The sequence below is a fragment of the Dama dama genome, chromosome 13, assembly GCF_033118175.1.
Source record: "Dama dama isolate Ldn47 chromosome 13, ASM3311817v1, whole genome shotgun sequence".
Classification (NCBI taxonomy): domain Eukaryota; kingdom Metazoa; phylum Chordata; class Mammalia; order Artiodactyla; family Cervidae; genus Dama; species Dama dama.
This window is the reverse complement of record NC_083693.1, coordinates 43,692,981-43,710,837: the sequence shown is the minus strand read 5'-3', so window position 1 is coordinate 43,710,837 and position 17,857 is coordinate 43,692,981. Positions and strand designations below refer to the sequence as shown.

The 17,857-nt window shown below is 40.3% G+C and overlaps 1 protein-coding gene across 2 annotated transcripts in view; it reads left to right on the top strand.

Moving 5' to 3' along the window:
- The window catches only part of STXBP6 (syntaxin binding protein 6), a 265,606-nt gene that overhangs the window by 56,743 nt on the left and 191,006 nt on the right, over positions 1-17,857 (top strand). For both annotated transcript variants that reach the window (XM_061159045.1, XM_061159044.1), the window contains exon 2: positions 16,684-16,872. In XM_061159045.1, coding sequence (XP_061015028.1) covers positions 16,719-16,872 — 154 coding nt within the window. In that variant the 5' untranslated portion in view covers positions 16,684-16,718. The remainder of the gene's footprint in view (positions 1-16,683; positions 16,873-17,857) is intronic.

Genomic DNA, 17,857 nt, shown 5'->3' with positions numbered 1-17,857 from the left:
CCTCCCCGCCACTTGAACATCCTCCCCACCATCCCACCCCTCCAGGCCATCACCGAGTGCCAGCTTGAGTTCCCTGAGTCATTCAGGGAATTCCCACTGGCTATCTATCTTACATACGGTAATGTATATTTCCATGTTACTCTCTACGTACATCCCACCCTTTCCTTTCTATCCTCCCCAGCCGTGTCCACAAGTCAGTTCTCAACGTCTTGTGTCTCCATTGCTGCTCTGCAGATAGGTTCATCAGTACCATCTTTCTAGATTCCATTAAAACATGCAACTTTAAAATGTACATGGGCCGAGAAAATGAATGCTTACAAAACTATCCATTGATGACCTCAGTCTGTCCACTCCCACCACAGTGAACTGGTGGTGATGAATGAACGTATTAAAAGTTCACCTTTTATCTCCCCTCTTCCCACATCATAACTCAAGACCAAATGGACATCTGAGGAGTTTATATTCCTCTCAGCCACCTTTTTCCTGTAGCAGCTTATCTGACCATTCCCCTATCACCACACGACGTACCTGGAGTTTCCCCTTGCTTTTCTGAAAGTGTGTAGGGTCTGTGCAGAAAGGAATGTGTACCTGCAGGCAGTCTGCTGCACTCACCCTAGGTCACTCTGTGTCCATCTCTCCTGAAGTGTCCAGGGCACACCCCTAGCACAGATCCCAGGTGTCAGTCCAGGCATATGTCAGGTCATTCAAAGTCAACAGCTTCCATAACTTTCCAGCAAGGTGGATCTCCCTGTGTAATCCCAGCAGGCCAATATAATTAAATTCTTTAATTACATTTCAAAGATAGGCTTAACAGAGTAAGTAGCTCCTGATCACCAGCTTCTGAAGGATTAAAGTACTCTCCTCTTCTGCTGCTGTGGAGCAGCAGCATCAGACTGCTCATTTAGTCACGGGTGGCCGTTGTCCTTGTCCTTCTCCTTGGCCAGACTCTTTCTGTTGGATAGATCTACCTGGTCTATAATCTCCATCCCTTACGCAGAGCCCAAGTCTTGGTAACTATTCAGTAAATGTGTGAAGAAGGAAAGGTCCTGACCCCAGGTGGAATTTCTGTGTTACCTCTGATAATACAGAACAGTGTGTGTGGAGCAGAAATAGTCATCAAAGTCAGATGGATGGCCTCTTCAAAGGTGCGGAGAGCTTCAGCTCCATGTGATGTGGCTTTCCTTTCTGACTGTGAGTGGTGAATGATAGTGTTATTCTTGCTAATTACTGAGTCCATGAGACCAGTCTAAATTGATTTCTGTTCAACTGCTGCACTGAATTGCTTGCCTGTTGGTTGTTCTTCTCCCTAGGTTGTAAGGACTGCTGTGACCTTAGTGTCCTTCATGGCTAGGACAGTGTTGCTTATTGGATGAGTGAGGCTGTGTCTTATCCCAGATCTGCTCTGTCCTTTGTGTGTGCCTTTTCTTTTCTCTGTCCATGGGATTTCCCAGGCAAGAATACTGAAGTGGGTTGCCATTTCCTTCTCCAGGGGATCTTCCCGACCCAGGAATTGAACTCGGGTCTCCTGCATTGCAGGCAGATTTTTTACCAACTGAGCTACAAGGGAATCCCATATCCACACTGGGCAGACTTAAATTGGATCCATCAGTTTTCCTGCTTAAGCTGGTAGTTCCATATGGTGCGGCAGAGAGGTGCAGTGGAAACAGGATAGGATTGTAGGAAGCTAACTCGTCTCTTTTCTGGCTGAGTGTAGCAGAGTCATCATAGGCAGGTCCCTTCTCTGAGCTACATTCTGTTTACTTGTCCAGGAGAGACAGTGATACCTTCTTCATAAATTGGGAAGATAAAATAGGATGTCACTGGTAGAAAACCTTATAAAATACACTGTGATATGTATATGCTTTTGCAGATAAGCTGACATGCTTACATGCTTGTCTGCCTTTCAAGGTAGGAGCAGGCTGACCCATGACGCTCATTTCCCTCCTCCTTCATAACAGTCTTGTGAAGTCGGTGGCACTACCCCATCTTAAAGATGAAGATACACGGCTGAGAGAGACAGGATTCTACTCAAATTTATTCATCAAGTAAAGGCAAACAGAGTTCAGACCTGATCATCTGATGACAAATCTAGTCTTCTTTTCACCACCCAGCATCTGTAAGATTGAGTGTAGGGGGGAAGTGACCACTGTGTCCTGGTCCTGGATTCTGAATGGTGAGCTGGATTACTTGTGCTTGAATGTCTGTGTAATTTGTTAATGTGTGACACTGGTGTTAGTCTGAGTTAGTCTTAGAGTAGTGTTCAATTGATAGGTTTTTTTCCTTCCCTATCAAACATTGCACAGCTGGTTAGGTCAGAAGTTAGCTGTTTTCTAGAACATGCTGATCAAGAAAGGGGTTGACATTGAATGACAGAAGAGCTGATTGAATGGGGCAGAATCCGCATTTGCCTATGGACCTTGAGTCTGACCTGGATTCGTAGCTGTTCGGTGGCAACCCCGATGCATAAAGGAGGGATGCCTGCCTTCCCACCCATCCCTCTCACATGGAGATTTCACTGTTGATTGGACGTTGGATCCTAACCAAGGCATTCTAGTTTGTTGCTTCTGGGGAGTCTCAAGTGAACCTGTAGAGACTCTTCAGTTACCCAACAGGACCTTCTGCAGCTGTGTGTGGAAATCAGGATAATTCCGGCATTTCTGAGAGCATTTTAATAGAGCACTGATTACAGATTGCAGGCACCTGGTGGTGTTTTTGTACTGAGGCTAAGGGTGCAGTTCTGAAGACAAGAACTGGGCCTGACATATTCCTATTTTCCTCTCCTGTTGTTTCCCAGGGCCTGGAATAGGCACTGAGACACCCTTATAGCGGCTCATCCAGGTTCTGGGCATGATTAACATGTGCTTTCAGGAGACCACCTCCCCCTGCCCTCCAATCCAGAACATTAATTCTCAGGCTGGTAATGGACTCATGCCTTTGCCCAGGGCATGTTCTCCTTCCGGTGGCTCAGGGCACTGAGATGGTAGGAGGGGCTCCTGTTAGTTGGGGTCAGCACAGGGCCCTGTGGTTTGAGACTTGGCCAAAACAATTCTGTGCTTTATCTCAAGCTGTTCCACTTGGGCAGCCATCATTGCTTTTGGACTTAACACCCAAACGAGAAACACAAACTGTGAAAATTCAAGGGAGTAGAAGGTGAGAGCCAAAAATTGAGGTTGACAAATCTATAGGCTAGGGATATTCTAGTCCAACACTTAATTTCATGCCAATTCATAAGAAAAAGAGGATGAATCAGAGAAGAGTCCCCACAGCAATAAATGATGTTTCTCTCTTTCCTTCTCTCTTCTGACATACCACATATTCTCACCTTCCACAAACTCAGGATTACTGTCATCACTTGTACTTTAAAGAGCATCCCAGCAAAGTGGAGAACAATGGTTAGCCCTCATCTTGACATTTGGTACTCTGTATGATTTGGATATTACCCTCTGGACTTCAGTTTTCTTACGATTCAAGGAAGAGAGTTGAATGAGCTAGACAATCGCTAAATCACTTCCAGCTGTTAAATGTGTAAGCTTAAGAATGCGCACATACCTACTTGCTCATGTCTTTCAACTGAAGTATAGGCAGCTGATAGGTAGGGCTCCTAATGTTGTCAAACAGTGGTTGTTGGTTGGCTCATTTAGAAGGTCTTGCTGAGATCTTCCTCAGTAAAGTCAAGTGGATAGAATTCCTCTTGCCAAGCCTTTCAAATGGGTGAAGCCAGGGGCTTTGCTGTTGGGGAAGCAGCTAAGGTTGCCTGAAGCACTGGCAGCAGAAGATTGAAGATACAGAACGTGTGTGTGGCAGGAGGTACCAAGGAGGGTCCAAGTTGTGTTTTTGAAATACCAGAGGGGGTAATACAGCTCAGGAAGTGGCAAGAGGAGTTTCCCCTGAGAACAAGCAGAAATCTTTGAAATATGTGCCTTTCATTTTTAAGCCTTTTCCGGTTTGGAAACTAGCCTACAAGGTTCATAAAACGGCCCGGTGGCAGCCATCCAAGATCCTCCTGGGAGCTGGCTCCTGTTGTAAACGGCTGGTCTCCAAAGGAGGCTGACGAACAGCTGTGGTGAGGCTTCGGTGGGCACTGTCCTATTTTTGGAGATAGAGATTTATCATAGACTCTCTCCACTGACATACTCTAAACTCCCCAACTTTTTGTTTGTGGAATCAAAACAAGCTCTATTCTGTCTAGATTATGTGATCTTATTTGCCAGTTTCACAGCGTGACCTGCACACCCAAGATGAACAGATATCCAGAAAGGATTTCAAACTCCGGCCTGATTCGTTATCTTTGTAGTAGCTGGGCAGGGATGATAACTCGTTCAACCAAAAGCAAGGCTGATCAGAGGCCAAACTGTGAAGCAGATGAATTTGTCTTGATCTACTAGGAATGTGTTTTCTCTCATCTCTCTCTGCCGTTTTTGTTTCTTTAATAGGAGATGGTGAGGTAGGCCAAGACTGCGAGGATCTTGCTTCCTAGGTTCAGATCCTAGCTCTGTCCTTGAAAAGCTGCACGGTCTAGAGCAACTTACTTAGCTGTTCTGAGCCTTAGTTTCCTCATCTGTGAAATGGATTCTCACTCTCCCCTCTCCCACATATAAATGTATTAATGAGGACTTGCAAATACCAAAGTCTTTTGTTTAATTGTATGTGTCTTCTGTTGGAATTTGAGGTAATGGGAAAAGCTGGGAGAGAATCTTCTAGCACTGTTCAGATTATATTATGTGCTAAGTCACTTCAGTCATGTCTGGCTCTTTGTGACCCTGTGAACCATACCCCCAGGCTTCTCTGTCCATGGGATTCTCCAGGCAAGAATACTGGAATGGGTTGCCGTGCCAGTCTCCAAGGGATCTTCCTGACACAGGATCAAACCTGTGTCTCTTGTCTCCTACATTGGCAGACAGGTTTTTACCACTAGTGCTACCTGGGAAGCCCATTCAGATTACATTACACAGCACAAAATCATGAACTTGACCCTTGGGAAGACTGATTAAAGTTGAAATGACAATCCTTGGCTCAATCCATATGAGAAGTTTAATGACCTTATTGAAAATCTCATTTGTAAAACCGAACCACTGAAGGACAGAGTGCCTTGTCTTTGAGGTTGACAAGGTAAATATGTCTAACAGCACTTCTGGATGTGTCCATTTTGCACCCCTCATTGCTCTAAAGGATATAATGTGAGAGTATAACACTGATAAAACATCAATTACAGAAAACTAACTGAAGTATCTCAAGAAATTTTAAAGTGACTATATTCTCCAAATAAGAGATTCAAGGAGGAAATGCTCTCAGAATTGATATCTGGAGACTATTTTGAGAAGGTTTGCTCTTATTTTTAGATTTTTAGAAAATCTGTAAACTTGTTTTAACTACATTTTCATTTTTTGTACATTTTATACCCTTAAAAAATTGACCATTGACCATCAGCATTAGGGCTTCCCGGGTGGTGCAGTGATAAAGAATCTGTTTGCCAATGCAAGAGATGCAAAGGACATGGGTTTGATCCCTGGATTGGAAAGATAGTCTGGAGTAGGAAATGGCAACACAGTCCAGTATTCTTGCCTAGGGAATCCCATGGACAGAGGAGCCTGGTGGGCTCCAGTCCACGGGGTCTTAAAAGTGTCAGACACGACTTTAGCATACACGCAATGGCTAATGGCTAGTATTTATTATATTCCAGGTCTGTTCTAAAATAGAAATAGCTAAATCAAGAGAGTTTATAATTTACCTAAGATTTGAGTTAACAAATATAAAAAAGGCTATTTTATGCTTTTATCTTCAGTGTCAAGGAAGAAAAGAAGCATTCTAATTCAGCAAACAGTACCAAGCGTGGCACACAATTAAGATGTTTATTTTTGTGTTGTCAGTCCTCATGTGGCTTTGTCCATATTTGGTGGGAATAGATTTGTCTATTATGAGTGCTGTCTATAAACAATGCTCTCAGGCCAACATATTGTTTTGTTGGTTTGCCAGCTAGCTGTCGGGTACCACAATGACATGAGTACTTGAAAATTGCAAAATGCCAACAACTGGAGCTTCTTTTGGTTTGTTTTCCCTAAACCCTCTGTTCTTTCTTTGATATGCCTAAATTCATTTTTAAGGCCTGCCTCACGCTTTGGATCAATAATCCTGTCATCATGCAATGAGCACACCCCAAATTGCCCTTTCCTTTGGTACTTTATTTCTCCCCATCACTGCAGAATTGGTATATGGGTACTATAGAACCAGCTTAGCTGGTCCTGGAAATTTAAGCTTGTGAATGTGGAGGTTCTATTACAGAATAAATCCTTCAGCAAATCCTCTGAATAGCATATTCCCAGCACCCTTTTTTTGTTGTTGGTAATGTTATTTTTTTGGCTTTATCATATCATCTGTTAAAGTTAGGGAAGTGATCTCTAAGGCAGCTAAAAAAGTCCACCCACCATGTAAATAAACTCCTGTAAATATAGGTCCTGTGATCTGGGTGCAGAGTAGGGTTTGTTCTTTGGATATTAAGCCGACAAGAAGCATGTGCTTACTGAACATATAAACAAGGAAAGAGGAGAAGACAATAGTCTAGATTTATAATTGAAGCAGACATGAGTCACTGGCTTGGAGGATCCTGTGAACGTAATGTCTCCTACAAGAGGAGGGTTAGTATACACATGGAAGAGAAAGCCAGCCAGGTCTTAATGGTATTTGGTAGCCTGATGGTAGAACAGACTTTCCTCTTGTCCTTCCTTAAAGAGCTAAGGGTCACGACCAGGGTTGCTGTGTGTGGTTGTACTGTTTTTGCATTGGTCCTGATGCTGGGAAAGATTGAAGGCGGGAGGAGAAGGGGACAACAGAGGATGAGATGGTTGGATGGCATCACTGACTCAATGGACATGAGTTTGAGTAAACTCCGGGAGTTGGTGATGGACAGGGAGGCCTGGCGTGCTGCAGTCCATGGGGTTGCAAAGAGTTGGACACGACTGAGTGACTGAGCTGAACATGGGAGCAGGTGCAGGCTGACATCCGACTGAACTTCCGCTCACAAGGCTGTGGGCCCTAGCATGTAGCTGCATTTGCTCAGAGGAAAGGTGGCATTTTCTTCTCACCAGAATCACTTCCAGGCCTGGATGGAATCATTCACAGCATCTGCTCTTCTTTCTCACAACTCACTGAAGGTGTAAATTTATCCACATTCACCTTTGGGATTCCCAACACCATGTCTGGATGGCAGACTGATCATTGGATCTCAATAAAATACATTTTGCTGTGCCTTCCAGTTTGGGGAGAAAGAATGTACCTCAAAAACAATTTTTTTTCTTAAGAAACACACTAGTCAAGTTATAGTGGGATAAGAATACTGTTTTTCTTTGTTTCAAAATACAGAGATAATCGGATTAACATTTTGGCAGACTGTTTCCTAGAAACCTCTTTATGCATATCAATATCATACAAATTTGTATTCATGAGCTCGTTTTCTGTTCAGTAACTTCTGTATTATGTCAGTCATTTTTTCAAATCACTATCTTGAAGTTATTTTATAATCCATTGGTTGGAAGGGCTGTACTTTACTTTACCAATGACTTGAAGTTATTTGATAATCCATTGATTGGAAGGGCTATACTTCATTTTACCAATGAAGATTGGATATTGATGGGTATTTAGGTTGTCTATAATGTTTCACTCTTAAAAATGGATTTGAAGTAAGCATGCATCATCTCTGATAGATACAGCATTTCCTTTTTCTCCAGTAGAGGAGTTGTTGGTTTAAAAAATTTCAGTTCAAATACTAATCTTTGTAAGAAAGTAATTATATCTCTTCATAATCCTTAGATCAATAAGGGTGGGTTAAAAATGGCATAGTTTTCCATTCATAAACACGTATACCTAGAGATTCTAATTTACAAAAGAGCCAACTTTGCAAGATACATTTAGCTGCTGTCTTGATTGTGTACTTGGGATTGCCTGGAGGTGTTTTATAAATCATGAAGTGTTGTACAAACCTCAGTGACTCATTACTAGAGCTTTACAGAACATCTGCCATGTACTCTCGAAACATGTTTATGGAGTCTTTATTGTATAAAAAATTCATTAAATACAGATTTTTTTTTTAAAATAATGGTTCTTTACCTGGTTATTCAGTAGAATACATCAAAGATATCATCAAGAAAACAAGTCCCAGATCCTCCCCCGCCCAGATCGCCCGAGTCTGTCAGGACCTGGCATCCCGATTGATGTCCACGTACACGGTCTTTGTTTGGAATTCCCCCCTGAAGATATTTTTTGGTCTATCTCCAGTATTTTTTCTAACAGAATAGGGAATATTTTTAGCTTACATACTTAAAATTTTTATTTTTCCTGTTTGGAAGTTTCTGGCTACTTCTAGGATATTTCTAGCAGATTTTCTGTGTGACTTATTGATTTAATCTCAATCTTTGTAAATCCTGTTAAGTCTCAAATTTGGACTCTTGGCTTGATCCACCGTCCCCATTCTAGTTTTGTACCATTGGCAAACCCATTCCTTAGCCCTTGTTGTTTCTACCCAAAAAGAATGATGAACTTGTAGTAATTGCGATGTTCAACTTTGAATGTTATAACCAGATTAAAGTTATCTGTCTATTCTAGTGGCTTATCTAACTCCCTTTTTAGATTCTAATTATAAGAACTTTCAGTTGAGAGTAGTTAGTAGTTGAACTGCATGAAAAAAATTGATAGGTTGAAACATTAGCCTAATTTATTTAATTTATTCTCATGCTTACATGTATGGAGAGACTAAAGTTTTTATCCTGAGAACTGTCTTATCTAAGAGTAAAGTTGTTTAAGTAGAAGTAGAATTGCATATTTATTAGGTTGGTACAAACATAATTGTGGTTTCAGACTGTGAATTTTAAATCCTTAAAACTAGGCTCACATATATCTTTATTAATCAAAATAGGAACCATTACAGTCAACACATTCTTGCCAATAATAAATAAGTTTACTTATACCTGTAGTGTAAAAATCCCTTCTTTTGGATTTGATGAACTCCTAGAAAGCATTTTTTTTCCTCCAACTGGTTTGTGAAAGCATTTTCCCTGCAAAAAGTTGTTGAAATGCTTAAAAAAGTGGTAGTCAGTTGGTGAGAATTCAGGTGAATATGGCAGATAAGGCAAAACTTTGTAGCCCAATTTGTTCAACTTTTGAAGCATTGGTTAAATGAACTAGGAATAAAACTATCATATGACCCAACAATCCCACTACTGGGCATATACCCTGAGAAAACCATATTTGAAAATGACATATGTACCCCAGTGTTCATTGCAGCACTATTTCCAGTAGCTAGGACATGGAAGCAACCTAAATGTCCATTGACAAGATGAATGGATAAAGAAGTTGTGGTGCATATATATATGATGGAATATTACTCAGCCATAAAAAGGAACACATTTGAATCAGTGCCAATGAGGTGAGTGAACCTAGAGCCTATTATACGGAGTGAAGTAAGTCAGAAAGAGAAAAACAAATATGGTATATTAATGCATATATATGGAATCTAGAAAGATGGTACTGATGAACCTGTTTGCAGGGCAGCAAAGGCGACGCAGAGTTATGGACTCGGGGGGCCATGGGGTAAGAAGGAGAGGGTAGGACAAATGGAGAGAGTAGCATGGAAACATAAACACTAACATATGTAAAATAGTCGGTGGGAATTTGCTATATGACTGAGGGAGCTCAAACCGAGGCTCTGTGACAACTTAGAGGGGTGGGATATGATGGGAGGAGGGAGGAGGCTCCAGAGGGAGGGACATATGTGTAGTTATGGCTGATCCATGTTGGTGTGTGGCAGAAGCCAGCACAATATTGTAATTGTCCTTCTGTTAAAAATAAATTAAGAAAAAAAATGCATTCCAGTATCAACCGACAAACTTCAACAATGCAAAAACCATGGTTACTTTTGTACCATCCTAGTATAATAATCAGTAACCCTTACTTGAGTATACTTTTTATAAAGTTTATAAATTTACTTGAGTAAATTTTTATAAAGTAGCTAAATTTGACCTTACACTATCTCATTGGTCTTATGACACCAGAAAAAATAGGATTAATTTTTACTGCCTAACAAGTTGCATATTTTCTTATTACTAAGTGATATTTTTTGATTTTGTAGTACCATTACCATTTTTTAGATTATCTCTAAGTTAAATGATTGTGTAATAACATCTGACTTGTAACACTGAGTACTTAAATACTGTGAAGTTTAAGGGAAGCAATTTAACATTTCTCTAATTTGGCTTCAGTATGTATAGCATTCCCCAGCTCCTTGTCAAGGAAATCATGTTTCTCTCTCAGGACCTGAAGCCTGGAGGAAAAAAAGTTGAATACAGTGAAGCTTGAATCGTATTTATCCTTTAGAATATTACATTGGACAGTGTAGGGGGACAATGGCAGCAAGATGGGAGTGGTCCTAGAGCTCTTCTAGGAGGCATCCAAGTCACTCAAACCAGGGATGATGGAGATGCAAATGAAGGTAGAGGTTGCAAGGATGGAGAAGATATGGTGGAGCCTAGAAATACTGAACTGGATTTACAGAACTTGGTGATTGGTTAGTTGTTATGGAGACTTGGAGGTTTTGAGAGACAGGGTGGAATCTAAATTAACTCTTAGGGGAATTGCTCAGTTGCCAGCTAGACACATGGATTTAAAACCAGAAAGTCAGTGGGAGCTGGGTGAATGATCAATGTCATCTAGTTAAAGCTGAAAGTCAAGGTGCATTTGTGGAATTTCAAAAAAACAGTGCCAGCGTACAGAAGTCCTTTCTTAGAGAATAACCTTATTTCTCTTATTTATAGGTTGTTTGAGGTCACCTCATTCAATTTCCCATGTACTAGGGGTGACCAGCTAATTCCACGCCCCCCCCAAGCCCCCCACAAAGTTTTCCCAGATGTATCCTGTTTGCTGTTAACTTGGAGACTTCTTAAAACTTAGTATCAGCTGGTTTTGAGTGTATCTACCTCAGGGTTAAGTCACAGTAACTAGTTTGAGAGGGTGAAGTCTAAAACCAGGCATTCTGGTTACTTGTTGGCAATGGGCATATGATTGTTGCATAGACCAGATTACTTGTGTTGTCATAGCCAGTGCCATAGATGATCAGAAGATTGCATGTGAAGTATGGCAAGTGAATGAGGTTAGATGAATCAGTTACCTAATCATCTTAAGCTAAATAGGAGGTATCTCTGTTTTACCAGAGGAGGCCTTTACTTCTCATGTGAGAAATATTTAAGCGCCATCAGCTGTACCACCTTAGATCGACCTGGAGGATAGTGAATGCACTGCCATAGGGCATCTGCAGTTTTAATGAGTTCCTACCACCTCTCCTGGTCTCCTGCACACACAAGGCAAGTGCCAGTTCAAGTACCGGAAACCAAAAATGTTCATGTTGGAGAACGAGAACATCTTACCCTTCTACCCTTTAACTTATCGTCTGCCTCCTTTGTGAGGTCCTTGGAGTTTATGACTCCTCCTGGAAAGGAGGATTTCCTGGCTCTTGGTAGTGGGTGGATCATCTCAGTACAGTAATCGTGTACTGACAAAGTGGTTATGGGTTAGATGACTTAAAGGGAGAAGAAGATACATGAAAAGGCTTGAGGGAGAAGAAAGCCAACTGCGATTAGTTTCTACAACTACCACTTAAGGCAGCCAGCCACTTTGACTTGCAAATCATATTGTAGGCTGGTTTCTTGGATGGAAAAGCTTTGTAATTATAGCCTATAGAAGCTGTGGACCAGGAAGAGAGAGAACTTTCATGGGTTGTAGGGGAGGAAAAATAATTTTACTCTTCTGCATTCTTAGCTGCTAGCTAAGCAGAAGTTGTTCAGTCGTGTCCTACTCTTTGCAACCCATGGACTGGAGCCTGAAGAACCCATGGGCTCTTTTGTCTGTGGAATTCTCCAGACCAGAATACTGGAGTGGGTAGCCGTTCCCTTCTCCAGGGGAACTTCCCGACCCAGGGATCAAACCTAGGTCTCCCGCATTGCAGGCAGATTTTTTATTCTTAGCTGAGACCCCTGTAATAAAAGATTAACAAGAGAAAACCCATCAGAAGTTTATGAACATGTACACCTGGTGTGTACCTGGGAGATACCCTGGAGAAATGAGTAATTCCCGAGACAGCTTAGAATGTAGGATCACAAACCATCTTGGTAGGGAAGAGGGAGGGGGTGTAGACCTCTTAGGGGGGAGAAAATGATTTTTAGGAAAAGTGAAAGGCCCTTACAGGACTCGATGGGAGGTATGACAGTTGGTGACAAAGTATGTCTAAGTGTGTGTGGACTACTAGTTGCCTTTCCTGTGACAAGAGTCAGTCTTTCTGCGTGGATGAAACTCCTGGAGAGGGAACTTATGACAACTGAGTTCCTTTGGAGGATTTGTCTTTAGACAGATAAAGGGAATTCAGAGGAAGCCTTTCCCCACATTTGTTGTTTATTCTGATGCTTTTGGCTCAAAACAATCAATACACTAAAGCGGCATATTTCCGGGTGGCATATCCTATCCCCCTTCAGGGTCATGCAGATTGGAGTGACGCTGGTCAGAGGTATACCACTGCTGTGTGTTCATCTTGATTTTCTTACAAAGGGGTCCAGCTGTGGGCAGGGCATTGATTTACCAGCAGGGAGATCTAAGACCTGAGAAATCTGCTTGGCTGAATGGAGAAAAGAAGTCCTCTGCATCCTCTTCCTGTCCTCATGAGAATTCACTTTTCCAGCCCCACCGTTCCTGCTTAGACTCTCAGTTTTTCAGTGTCAGGATGGCTGCCGGAGAACCAGTTAGAGAGTTGATTAAAACTACAGATGCCAATTGTGATTTGGTGGGGGCAAAGGAGGGGCCCAAGGGTCTGCATTTTTGGAAAGCTCTCCTTGCCAAGTTCAGATGTGCAGTCAGGTTTGGGAGACACTCCTAGATTATTTCTATGAAGCTACATTAGTGTCCCTTTTACTTTCTGATTCATTCTCTTCTAATCCACTGTCAATTTCCCTTTTCAGAGTAGCATCAAAAACATACACATGTGCTCACAGGTGTGTTCATGTCCTTGTCCTGAACAAAAATTTTAGACAGTTTCCAAATGGAAGGCTACATTTACTCAGTTTCTGCAAGATTGTCTTCTGTTTTTCTTATCTTAGAGCGTTAATTTAAAAATTCCATTTTAAGTATTCATTGCGATTCAGGCACCAGAATAAGTGATTTGCACGCATTGTTTCATCTAATTCTTTTAGCCCTTCCATGAATTAGGTGAAGATCTTCCCACGTGAGTAAACTGAGAATCTGGAATTTTAAGAGGTTTACCCACATATAGGTCTTCAGTTTGGAAATAAAATAGAACCCAAGTTTGTTTGATTCCAAAACTTGTGCTCATTGAAGTTACTGGTTCTATTTTTCCTCTTTTTTTTTTTTCCCCTCCCTTTTGTTCTTGGCCACTGAATATCCATATGAAAAAGCAACACAAGGTCATTTCCATTTCTTACCTATTTTTCAAAAGATGAGCAGGATTTCCTATGAGTTTGTTAACAGGTGAATATTGTTTTTCTTTCTTTTCTTTTTTCTCTTGACAGATTTTGCATAATAAAATGATAGGTTTCTATTTCTTTTAACCACAATTTTAGAAAAGTATGAATCTGAGTTGGAAAAGCAGAAGCCTTGTCACTGCTGGTAAGGCGCTGGTCAGAAAATGCCTGATGAGTTTGGGAAGATGACTTTCTTCAAACTTCTTAGAAGTTTGAGGCCACTGTGTTACCATTGGCTTTCTTATGCCTGCATCCCCAAGTGCTGAGAGGTGAGAGACCTTGGAGTTAGAAAAAAGCTAGTTTCTCTCTGTTTAAAAAAAAAAGTCCCTGTAAATTGTAATATCCTGCCTAGCAAAGTCATAGGGTAAATCACAGTGGGAGAAATTCTGCTTGCTAACTTCTTGGAAATCATGGGATATCACCTGGAAGTTGGCATGTCAAGAAATTGTGTCGTCATTTTGTACTCAGCTAGGATGAAGAACCTTCTGGCAATGATATCATGATCTGAGCACATCGACCTGGCCACAGATCTGTATTGAAGGATGGAGGATTTTTTGTTGTTGTTTAGTAATAAACACCAACACTTTTTATTCTTTATTCTTGGTGCCACTGAGAAAACCTACTTAAAGAATTGAAAGCAGGAGAAATTTCTTTAACCAGGGGAATGTTCTTTTCTTTCTTTTTTTTTTTTTTTTTTTAATATATCTCTTTCCTTCTACAAAGTTACAGGTGTGGACCAGTTATAGGTGGACAGCTGTGTCGGTAACATTTGTGAATCTTGCATTGGGAGGGATGTTCCATGTCTTCCATCATAAATCATCTGGATTTAAGGGAAATCTTTAATATAATCAGTAGTCAACTCCTAGAGAACCAGGAGCCTATCTTAGTTATTTTTTATATCTCTAATACTGAGCATTGGGGTGGCATGTGATAGGTGTTTATTTATCAGTTGCCTCATTTGTAAAATTCATCTAGAGTCATCTGTTTTCAACATCTTGCCACACATTCTTCTTCTCCCTCTCTCTTACTCCACATTTATGTGTGTGTGTATCAATAGATACAGTTTTATAACTTGAATATTTTGCTAAATCACTTAATATGAAGTTGAAGACATCATGACACTTCACCCCTAAAATAATTTATAACATATCTCCTAAGAACAAGGACATCACCAACATAACCAAATGCTATCATTTCATTCACAAAATTTAGCATTGATACAATAATATTGCTTAGCACATTCAGCTGTTCCTCGGCGGCTCCGCAGTAAAGAATCCTCCTGCAATGCAGGAGGTACAGGCTTCATCCCTGGGTTGGGAAGATCCCCTGGAGAAGGAAATGACAACCCACTGAGCAGCTCTTTGAGCTGCTGTTGCCATATATAGCTGTGTGATTGATCCCTCTGCAGGATCTCTGCACACTCTATACACCCTGCGTGACCTCTGCATGTACACTGTACAGCCCATTGGCCTTCTCTGCACCTTTAGTTTTGATTTGTCATTTGTTGAACAAATGTTGATTACTGATTAAGATATTGATGACAACGTCTAGGATGACTGGGATGATGGCATAGAAAAGAATGACTCGTTTATTCAAGTTACAGTTGATTTTTTGGATGATATATAGTTAAAATTCAGATTGACCTTGAATGTAATAGACATAAATAAGCATAATTATGACCTTTAGGGAATACAGCTTGGAAAACTAAATATAACATGGGGACTGTGTATGTGTAACTTTGAGGGATTGGGGAGAGAGGGGACCCACTGTGAGTCAGCAACATGCTGCTTTATTTTCTTAATTATTGGGCACACAGTGCCAGTTAACCACAGGAGCATAGCATGTGGAAACTGCTGGGTAACATTTTCAAAACACTTGGCACTGGTCAGATATTTTTTCAGAAGTCTGTGTCCGCTTTGGCTGAAGGAAACTGGAGAATTTGTCGAGGGTCCAGAGCATGGTGATGAGAGGCAGAGGAGTCCTGGAAAATAGGACCCATTAAAAGAGGCTAATAAATAAGGATTAATTACTTAACTTGATCCAAAGCAGCTGAAGGGTGATTAAATTAATGGTCTTCTGTTGCATATGTAGTTATTATGTGGAAGATGATATAATTATTTCCTGTATGAATAGAATTAGGGAAATAGATTTATATTAGAGTTCAAGGAGATTTCGAAGTGAACCTCTTGACTCTAAAGATTTCTTGACAGTTCAAAGACTTCTCAACTGAAAATGGTGGAATCATGGTCCTTGTAGAATGGGAATGGGGTGGGTTCCACCTGCTAGTTAGAGTCAGGTGCAGTTGGGGTGGAGACCGACACACTTTCTAGATCCCATTTTGTGCTGTTCATCTCTTTGTGTTGAATTTCTCATTTTCAGCAACTAAATCTGTATTCCTTTTTTGTTTGAATTTTTTTCAGTTACTATAAATGTGAAGGCCTTGCTTTTAATGATTGAAATATATAATGCATTTCAAGCAAGTGAGAGATTAAACCACAAATTGAAAATTACCTCAACTGCAAATAAACTTGCTGCTCATTTTTTTTCATTGCAGTTGATTTACAGTGTTTTAGGTATACAATGAAATGACCTAGTTACACACACACACACACACATATATTCTTTTTAAGATTCTTTTCCATTATAGGTTATTATAATATATTGAATATAGTTCCATGTGCTATATATTAGGTCCTTGTTGTTAATCTATTTTATATATAGTAGTATGTTTCTGCACCTCCCAAATTTTTGATTTATACCTCACTACCCCTTCCTCTTTGGCAACCATATGTTTGTTTTCCATATCTGTGAGTCTGTATGTTTTATAAATAAGTTCCCTTGTACCATTTTTTATTTGGATTCCACATATAAGGGATATCATATGGTACTTGTCTTTCTCATTCTGACTTACTTCACAGAGTATGATAATCTCTAGCTTCATCTATGATGCTGCAAATGGCATTATTTAATTTTTTATAGCTAACTAGTATCCCACTGCATTTCTATACCACATCATCTTTATCCATTCATCTGTTGATGGCCATTTATATTGTTAATAGAGTTTTTGTCTTTACTGGATAGGAGTGGGGTTGTTGGATCATAATCTACTGCTCATTCTTGTATGTCTCTTTACAATATTGCCAATTCCAACCTGCCTTTTCTTTTTCTTCTCTAGAAAACCCACTGTGTGCCCTGGTTACTTGGTTGACAATGAGTGCCAAATCTGCGATCAGCAAGGAAATTTTTGCACCTCTTGATGAAAGGATGTTGGGAGCTGTCCAGGTCAAGAGGAGGACAAAGAAAAAGATTCCTTTCTTGGCAACTGGAGGTCAAGGCGAATATTTAACTTACATCTGCCTGTCAGGTAATAAAAACTGGATATGAATATTATTAAAAACGACTTCTGTTTTAAAGCAGTTAATTCTAGTGTCCAGGAGGGTTACAGTTCAAGGCTTGAACATGGCTGCCCTTCCACTTTCTTCCTGTTTGTCTTTGTCTTCTTTGATCCTTAGAGACTCCTGACATCTTGACTTTGGAGGTTGCCTTATATGGAGAGGTAATGAAGTGCATTTTTAATGTGTTTTCCATTTCATTAAGAGCATCTGTTTGTCCATACTTTCCCTTCACTAGGGCCTGGACATAAAGTGGGCTATCCTCTTGAGATTTTTGTTTTAGAACACCTTCTTGTATTTGGATAATTACTACTACCAGCAGCCTGAGTTTCACAGACTTTTTTTTTTCTCAACAGTTGCCAATAATCAGTAATAGTTGGTCTCAAGATAAATATCGACACCGTATGGAATGTGAGAAAGTAGGCTCAGTTCATAAATCACAGCTTTGCCCGACAGCTGTTCCTTGTCAGGAAGAGGCATCTGTTCCATTAAGCTTAGAATTTTGCGTGATTATTTTTTTTTTCTCTTTCTGTTTGTGATTGTAGGAGATCTGTGGAACTTACTGTGGATTCATCCCAAGTTTTTTGAGATAAAATTTGGATAAGTTTTCTATGGAGCTATGGGTGATGCTAATCTGAGGACCTGGAACATTTGTAATGTTTCTGATATTTCTTGTAACTGGGCAGTGGAAAAATTAGGCTTGCCTTTATTCATCTTTTTTTTTTTTTTTCCCCTAAGTTTCTCCAGTTGTGACTTGGCAATAAAACTTTATTTTTGGACCCATTTTTAGCTTCTTCTTCTTCTTTTTTTTTTTTTTAAGAATTATGCCTTTGATCATTTCTTTATTAGAACTTATTTCAGGGTAGAGATAGCTTTTTTCCAGAAAGAAGATGTAAAGATAACAGAAGGACTGTGCCTTAGTTCAAAATGAAATGGAAACAGAGAGCTGTTTGGTAA